The sequence below is a fragment of the Polyodon spathula genome, chromosome 11 (assembly GCF_017654505.1).
Source record: "Polyodon spathula isolate WHYD16114869_AA chromosome 11, ASM1765450v1, whole genome shotgun sequence".
Classification (NCBI taxonomy): Eukaryota; Metazoa; Chordata; class Actinopteri; order Acipenseriformes; family Polyodontidae; genus Polyodon; species Polyodon spathula.
The window spans coordinates 39,855,450-39,865,169 of record NC_054544.1 but is presented as its reverse complement, the minus strand read 5'-3'; the positions used below and the strand labels follow the sequence as shown (position 1 = coordinate 39,865,169).

Here is a 9,720-nt window from a genome sequence, read left to right as displayed (position 1 = left end):
AAATGCAACATTAAGAGAACCTGTCGTATTTCTTTCTATTAAAATGCATAACTTTAGTTTTATCATTGTTCAGCAAGAGACACAAGTCACATGAGTTGGGCAGGAAATACTTACAGGTTAAAGGTCAAGACGTGCATTCGCTGCGGACGGTATTAGTCAGGTTGTCAATGATTTAAAACATAAATCCATCTAGATATTATTTTACATTTGTTTCATGCTGTACATATACCTCTGACAGCCAAGGTGACCATATGGCTTTGTGTTCAGAGGGACAGTTTGGAACATTTCGACCAGTCTACAATTAGTTTCTACTGTACATGTATTTTTGTACACCTGCCAATTTACTTTATAATCCCCCTTGCAGAATCCAAAAATCATTGAAAATAATAATAATAATAATAATAATAATAATAATAATAATAATAATAATAATAATATAATGACAATATTCGTTCACTAAACTGTGCATTTAAATTACTAAGACCAAGGTTATAAAACTCATTATTCAAAAGAATACTTTAATGGTATGATAAAATTATCAGGCGGCCCAGAGCTTTAGAGTCTAGACGATGCTTCTGGCATGGAATTACATTTGGTTCAGACAATTATGAAAGTCTGTAATCCTTTATCGGATTAGCAAAATGTCATCTTTATAGTTGTAATAATGTGTTCCCTGTCTTAAACTGATTATGTGGAGCAGGAATGCATTGTTGCTTAGAAAAGAAAATCAAGTTCATTCCATTCAAGTTCAACTGTGGATTACTACATCTGCCAGGTTATTGGTTCTTAAGCAATGTGGCTGTGAAAATTTAGTTTTTAAAAACTGGTCACCAACACACCCCATGTCTGGACAAGCAATGTTGAAACCTAGGTATTAATGTATCACAGTTAGCATTTGCTGTCTTGTTTGAAAACTGAGAAACACAGTGTCATAAATGCAGTGGGCTGTGTTATGGTGCTGCATATCCATTGATATAAATACAGTCATAGACAGGTTTTTGGTCTAGTGCTACCTTTATACTTGGCATCAGATTTCAGCACCCTGGACAGCGCTATGAGGAATCCCCTTAACCGAGATAGTCATAGGAAATTATCTGGATGATTAAGTAAGTGCTTTTTTTAAAAAAAAAAAAAAATAATAGATATTGTTAACTTTTGTGAAAGTTTGGGTGGGGGCATGAACCAGGTGTGACACCCTATTTAAACCCTCCTCATTTTTTTTTTTTATATGACGCATACTTCTGTGTCAGTCCCCTCTGGGGGGGATAGTGATTCTCACTTCCCCTGTCTTCCCATAACTCCACAGGTTCTTAATGTGGTCGGAAGCGACCACCGGCCACACTATTCTTTCACAGCTCACATGCTATATCTTGCCTCAAGAAAGCAGGCCCTTTCTTACTTCCTCTTTTATCCTCCTGGGACGTGGCCCTCATACTCTTAGTGCTAGAGTCCCATAACTAATGATTATTTGTGTTCTTTCAGATTCTCTTTCTTTCTTGGTCAAGGCCTCGTATGAGCCATACACTCCTCTGAGGGTCGAACCTGGAACGCTAACTGGGACCCAGTTGCGAGGCAACGCCTGTAACGACTCTCCAAGAAGTCAGAGGACTCTATATTTTCAACCCGGAGGCCGATAGGGCCAGCCTCGACTACATAGGGAAGGCTCTCTTGATTGGAGACCAACCCGTCCTTTTCTCTATCTCCACTGCTCTAGAGGCCAAGCTTCAAATCCTAAATTGCAAAACACCCCCTTCCTCTCGCAGCCCTATTTCCCACCCCTTGAATTTATTTAAAGCAACGCAATTACTACATTAAGTAAATTACAGCAGCAACGTTTTATATAATTAAAATAAAGATTTTAGTGTTCCAGTCTAAGTGACCTTGTCTGTGTGCCTACTTTTATTTATCATGTCGTCTGCCAGAGTATAAAAAAAGGAATTGGCATCACATTACACTACATCAACTTAACAACCATAAAACCAACAGCCATGATGGTTATGTTGCCAATGCAATGTTAGATCATCCATTACTAAAATTACACTAAAGGTAATTTAGGCAGTTAATGGTTATGTAGTTGCTATTTTTCAACCCTGCAGACCCATATTACGGGTCTAGAAAAGATTCCTTCACAAACCCAAAGATCGCGTTATAGAAAGGATAATTTCACTGAAACCAGCAGAAAATGAATCTAATACACCAAAACGTATTTCTATTTTTATTTATTTTCATTATGACACTGAAACTATGTTGGCTAAATAGCTGTACTAAAGTATTATTTCTGCAGCTTAGTGCTGAAGATTGAAGGGTGCTGAGGTATATGTCGCTCACAATATTTAGTTATTATTATTATTATTATTATTATTATTATTATTATTATTATTATTATTATTATTATTATTATTATGTGTGCTATACTTGCATACTTTGTTTTTTTTAGTAAGTCTGCTATCTCCTAAGTTGACTGTCTCTTTCCAGCGTTCATGTGGATAAAACATTCTAGTCTTTTTGTTCTTTTTTTCATCTCACTGCAATTGGCGAATGTGCTTCTATGTCATAGTACGCATGCGTCCCCGTTAGTTTAACTTTATGCAAACCACCGTGCTGTAGTGGTGAAGGCACTTGACAGAGTGGCAGTAAAACCAGGCACTTCACTATAAAAACGTTCGTTTTCTTTTTATTGAATTTGCTTATTAGTGGATTACATCAAGTCAGGAGTCAGACGAGTCATACAGTTTTTGTTCTCTTTGTTTTCAACTTCTTTCGATTTCTTGTCTTTTTTATGAATGAGAACAAAATGTAGAATTTACCGTGTTCAGTGTGCATTTACTTTTCTGGCTCAAACACATATAGTAGTGTTTTTTTTTTTTTTTTTTTTTTTCAGACTTTGCAAGTCAGCAGAGATTTTCTTGTTTTTTTTTTTTTTTTTTTTTTTTTTTTTTTTTTTTTTTTTTTTCTTTTTTTTTTTAAAGGAAAGTATGGAATACATTTTGTGTATTATGTTCCAAAATACTTATAACAACTCACCCACAATTAGCGAGAGACATTAGAACTTTTCAGTTAACATGCAGAATCGTTTAGCATTTTTAAGGAATTGTATTTATTGCCAACATGGTTAATCCAATCTTTTTATCCTAACCCTTCACCGTTCCAGAATATAAATTAATCATGTGTGTTAACTCTTAGTTTTAAAGCAAAGGTTCATGTTTTTTCCTCCCATTCCGGAATGCGAAGTCACCGACTCGGCTACTATCAGCACTCCATTGAAGTACTGTGCTGGGCTTAGGATCTGTATACCTCGAGTACAGAGTTTGAAACTCAGGATGTCAAACGAGACGGCAAATGTTAACTGCTCGCACAACTGCAGCTGGTCTGATATGGACAATTGGGACAACTTATCATACTGGGATACTGACTACCCAATCAATCTTTTTCCTATCCCAGTTTTGACAGGAATAACGGCTACCTGCATCTGTCTCTTCATTGTTGGAACTGCAGGGAATTTAATGACAATGTTGATCGTCTCCAAATTCAAGGACATGAGGACAACTACCAATCTCTACCTATCCAGCATGGCCTTTTCAGACCTCCTTATATTCCTCTGCATGCCTTTGGACCTTTACAGAATCTGGCGTTATAGACCTTGGAATTTTGGGGACGTGCTTTGCAAGGTATTCCAGTTCACCAGCGAAAGTTGCACGTACTCCACAATCCTCAATATAACAGCTCTTAGCGTGGAGAGATACTTTGCAATATGTTTCCCACTCCGGGCAAAAGTGTTTGTGACTAAGGGTCGAGTGAAAGGTGTAATATTGATTATCTGGATATTGGCATTTGTCAGCGCTGGTCCCATATTCGTTTTGGTTGGAGTCGAACACGAGAACGGTACTGATCCGTGGGAGACAAACGAGTGTAAGGCGACAGACTACGCTATCCGGTCTGGCCTCCTTACTATAATGGTGTGGGTTTCCAGCATCTTTTTCTTCTTGCCGGTTTTTTGCTTGACTGTACTCTATAGCCTTATTGGAAGAAAGTTGTGGAAGAGAAAAAGAGAGACCATAGGACCCAGCATGTCATCCAGAGATAAGAGCAGCAAGCAAACTGTGAAAATGCTGGGTAAGAAAACATTGCAGAAGCTTCAAACGTTTTTTTTTTTGTTTTCCTATAACGCTAAATGGGATAGCTTTTACGATTACAATTTACACATTTAGGAATATTAAAGTATCGGACGATTATTCATTTTAAATATAGCTATATAACGTGTATTCTGCAGTATATTAAACAACCATGTACATTATATGGGACGAATATACTTAGGTTATTCATGTATATATATAATATTATATATATAATATATATATAATATATATATAATATATGATATATATATATATACTATTATATATATACGTATTGCATTGCAGTACGCATATTTAGTAGTTGCACTTACCTATACATTAGCAATATATACGTCATTTCTCCGATCATATAATTATGTTGTAAGTAAATGTATGTAATGTAACAAAAGTACTTTGTTGCTACAGGCAGCACTGTTAATGCACCCGTGTTTTGTGTATCCAGAAATGCTGGTTTCATCTGCTGTACTGTCTGTGTAACAAAGGGAGGTGAATACATGTCAGATCCATGAATTGCATTAGAGATACAACACTATTTTAAAGTCTTACTAGCCAAATGTCATATTTGAGACAGGTTGATTAGTGGGCAGATTCTTTTTTCTAGAAATACAACCAAGTTTTCCATAAATGGGATTTGGGAATTTGTTTTGCTTTCTGAAAGAAATAAATAAAAAAAGAAACCCAGGGAAGTTTTAAATTGTATCCACCATGCCATGTAGCATTTCTCAAACTTTGAGCTGACAGAAACTCTTGCCTCAACTGCAACAAATTACATTTTTATCCTGTACAATAAGACCCTGCAAGACATATTAACTTGTATAAATCAGATCAGCTGTTTGGCACCATTCCATATTTATTTATCTCACTTAGGAATGTGCAATTTCATATTTAGCTACTTGCTGTAAATCTGAAAATATGATTCTGACTGGAGTGTGATTTTTATGGTATGGCGTGTTGAATACATAGAAACTGAACCATGGTAACTTTTTCTGTCTTGGAATAATGGGTTGACACATATTCCCTTTATACACAGTATTACCTTTCAGCTCTTTAAGGGTTAAATTTCCACTGTACAAGTTGTGGTTGATTGCCTGGAGATTTCAATGAATCATCTCTCATTCGACAAAAAGGGAGGTAAAATGACAAGTTCAATGAATATAAAAAGTACAGTATAACCCTGCTTTAAGGCCACAATATAAATAACACTAATGATAAAGGCCACATTTTTACAGTCCTGATATGGTCTTACTAGTCCTACATGTAATATTAAGGCAGTCATTTTCAGTCTCAAGCATACCTAATCATAAGGAGCATAATAATGTAAAAGAAAAAGGTAATGTAGGTACATATGCAAATTTGAATAATTGATTAAAAAATAAATAAATAAAAATAAAAAGTTTTTTATATCAGGATGTTTCAGACTGCAAGTCTTTCTTCAGCTGGATGGAAAAGGCAGTGCTGTCTGTTTAAAACAACAACCTGTTTACAACACTGTTTTTTCCATCTAGCTGAAGAAAGGCTTGTTGTCTTTTTCATATGTACCTACATTACCTTTTTCTTTTACATTATGCTCCTTTTGGTACACAGCAGTTTTCCTTTTTTCAAATTATATATATGCTCAGTTAACTATCTATTTAGTTGCTCTAAACTGTTGAATATTTGGTTGTCATAACATTGGTCTCTTCTATTTATTATTTTAAAAATGCCACTCTTTATATCAATTGCAAATACCCTCCAGATGTTATACCCTTTTCCCTGAATCATTACTTACGTCACTTTGTGAGTTTTATTGTAATTAATACATGTGTCTTAATAATAATAATAATAATAATAATAATAATAATAATAATAATAATAATAATAATAATAATAATATAAACTATATTCAACTAAATTCTGTTGACAGTATATGGTTCAGGACCTTCTTATGTTTAAGAATGGTCTAATTGTGCCAACATGTAGAATCAGTGGCTATGTTTACAATGACTTCTCGAATGGAGCATTATTTTTCTAGAATTTTCATGTCATCATACTGTCATCTTACAACACTTTTCTAGATTTTGGAAATGCAGGTTCCAAGTGTGGACTTGTTGGAGAGGGCAGGTCAGTCTAAGTCTCATGCCAAAAATTGAAAATATTACCACTATGGTAAAATAGGTAGCAATAGCTGACGTTGCGCTTTCATTGCCCATTAGTAAATAACCATTACCATAGTGGTGCTCCATTGTTACAAATAATTTATTGTTTTATTATATATGTATTTCTATATCATATTGCTGGGTAGTTATGAAAGAAAAAAGTGCAAGTGCATATAGTGTTGTATTCAATTTAGCTGGGCTTTGTTGTTGGTGAAAGTTGGGTTGACTCCAATGGTTTTGTGACTTCACCATTCCTTCAAATACCTCTCCTTTTGTACTCACAGTGTTTGATCACTGATCAGCCCACCAGCTCCCCTGGTGCCATTCCCAGCAAGTTAACTCAGGGGGAAGTGTGGTCTTGAGTTTGGCCACCTGTTCAGTCGACTGGTATGATCCAGTATGCACTTCATCCGCTAGCTTTAAAAGATGGTCCTGGAGCAATGAGTGTTTGAAATGTTTGATGAGAAAGTATTTACCTTTTTATGACATCTAAAATGAATCATACTGAAATTTATTAAAATACTGAGTTGTCTTTACCTGAGTTCAGGAATTGCTTTTGTAAATCGCTCCTGAATTGAAAAACACAGAAAATATCACACAAAATAATACTTGAGTAGTTTCAGTTTGAACCACTTGTATTTGCAAAGTAAAAAAAAAGAGAAAAATAAATGTTTAGCTGCTTACACATAAACTACATCAAGGCAAGTTGAATGTGAGGAGCAAATATATTTAAGCCATCATTGCTTGTAGTTGATAGTCAACAACATAACTTCCTTTTGAAACCAATAAAATACTATTTGAACTTCCTGCTAAGCTATGGTTGTACAGATACTTCTCACATGTGTCTTCTTTACACGTGGTCCTATGCTTACTGTTTTAAGCCACTTTTATATGATTTTTGTATACTGGAATCTAAATAAATGCCATTCTTTGCGATTGTTGGTGGGTTTTTCAATTCTGAAATATAATTTCATGCAATAAACAGAACAGATTGAGAATCAACTCTGATTTCTATTTCAACAACCAACCAAAATATTTCAGATTCATTCCTTTAAAAATTAGCATTAGTCTCGATTCAGCTCATTTCCCATTGTAATGTGGTATCTTTCTGTGCTTTCTTTGCAGCTGTGGTGGTGTTCGCCTTTGTACTCTGTTGGCTCCCTTTTCACGTTGGACGGTATCTCTTCTCTAAATCTTCAGAGGCTGGCTCTTTGTTAATGTCTCAGATCAGTCAGTATTGCAACTTAGTCTCCTTCGTCCTCTTCTACTTAAGCGCAGCCATCAACCCAATTCTTTACAATATCATGTCCAAGAAGTACCGGGTGGCTGCTTGCAAACTCTTTGGCCTTAAACAAGCACCAAGAGGGACAGCTTCTACCGTGAAGGATGAAAGCACTCCTGTTTGGACAGAGTCGAGTGTCAGCACATGACCACCTCGTAATGGAGCTCCTCCAAGCGACTCATGGGCTAATGATACTGACATCAGCTTAAGACACGTACTTGCCTCTCAAGTACAGAAATATTCATCTTTGAAACATATGACTGGATGTTCACGTCCAGCCCTTGCCTTTCCATTCAATTCAGTGGGCCAAGATACTAATTAATGACAACCTGATTGAACAGCTTTTTTGCAAGAAGATTTGATTTTGTGTGCAAGAAAAAGCCATATAAATTGGAGACCAATTAAGTTTTGACTCTTTAAAGTTACATTTTAGGCTTTAAGATATTGTGCTGTAAGTATGAGAGATGTCAGTGAAACATATTTTGAAAATGTCCATCAGTAAAACAAACAGTAACTTGTTGCACCACTACTGACAGTAGGTACATGTGCCAAGTGATTTTCATCCTCGCTTTGATGTGCCTGAAAATTGCCAAAATCATGCATCCTTTTGGAACTCTGGGGGAATGAAAATCATTTAGCAAGAATGTGCGAAACATTATTGATTTGCAAGTACAGATTTGTATTTTTTGTGTAGGAATTGTGATAGACCTTTTTTAAAAAAAATATAGATGACATACAAGACCTTGTTGAAGCAGGCAGTGCAAGTAATCGAGTAGTCTCACTATTTTGAAAACATAGACAAATCATTGGAAGCTTCTGATAGGCTTTAATTACATAATCCATCACTGAAAAATGCTCAGTAGAGGTAAATTTAGAAATACTGAAATAAACTTTGTAAGTATAGTAGTTAACAGATATTTGCCTTGACTTAGTACCACAGAATCCACCTACTTACAAGACTTGAACTGCATTTTCTTGCACTGATGGCTTCAAGCCGAAATGATGGTCAAGTCAGCAATATACTTCTGTCTTTATACACTGGGTTGGTACACTTTATATATTAAAACAAAGTCACAGTGTACTCTATGATGTGTACACATATCAATAAGCAGAGAACTATGTGTGTGTGTGCTCAAAAAGTGGTGCAAGTTGCTTCTTAAAATATGTGTGGGCTTTAATTACCACCCATGCCAATTTGACTATTATTAAGAATGAAAGCTGGTCATGCAAAACGTAAACTAGATGAATATACAATAACAGTCCACAATACAATACCTCCCTTACAACCCCCATCCTTCTGATCACTGTCTTAACAGCACCTGGGGGAGGGGGGTTCAACACAATGCAAAGCAAGTCATTGTTTACATTGTATAACCATATCTCAACAGATCGCTACTTGCATGGTGAGACTAGTCCTGAATACATCTTTCTCCTCACCGCAGTCCCCACACAGCACATACGTTTTGAGGACGTGTGAACATCCTCCGATCTCACAAGCGTAAAGCCAGAATCACTTTTGTGCCAAGCAGTCCTGAGAAGAAGTGGGTGGGCTACCGATCCTGGAGAACAGAGACCAGCCCCGCCTCTTATCCATTCTGAATTTGCTCTGTGTCTGGCCAGTAAGGTTCACTGTTGCGCAATGAAGAGACACAATCCCTATCGGTTTTCCGTCACCTAGAGCGTCAGAGTCAATGTCACGCCACCCTCTGTGTCCCCAGCAAAGTTCGTCCTCTTTGCACAGCCTGGACATGAACTGGCGCTGTCCATGCTGTGACTCATCCTGTATGTGTGTTTTTAAGATTTTATCCAAATATAAGCACATCTTGGCCAGTTTTTAAATGTATTTATTCATATATTTCAGATTTAACAACTCCTGTACTGAAGAGAATATGGAAACATCATGAACATAGAAAGGGGCAACCAGCAGTAAATTGCAGTGTAACCAGTGGTTTAGTCCACTCCAACCTGAGTAATTTCAGGACAAATAAATTAACAATGAACTGAACAAAATGAACTCCAATTGCAGTATCCTCATCAGAAGATTCGGTTAATTAGTTTCTAAAGGTGAAATAATATTACCTCCCCCCCCCCCCACACACACACACACACTCTACTGCGGGAAACACAAGGATCAAAAATATAAGTGCAAGTTTTAAAAAAAATGTAA

The 9,720-nt window shown here is 36.3% G+C and overlaps 1 protein-coding gene across 1 annotated transcript; it reads left to right on the top strand.

Annotated features, from left to right (window-relative positions):
• Positions 1-3,196: 3,196 nt before the first annotated feature.
• LOC121323528 (growth hormone secretagogue receptor type 1-like) lies at positions 3,197-7,848 on the top strand. The gene is made up of 2 exons (XM_041264637.1): positions 3,197-4,113; positions 7,397-7,848. The coding sequence occupies exons 1-2, from the start codon at positions 3,201-3,203 to the stop codon at positions 7,699-7,701; spliced, it is 1,218 nt and encodes a 405-aa protein (XP_041120571.1). The 5' UTR covers positions 3,197-3,200; the 3' UTR covers positions 7,702-7,848.
• The last annotated feature ends 1,872 nt before the right edge of the window (positions 7,849-9,720 follow it).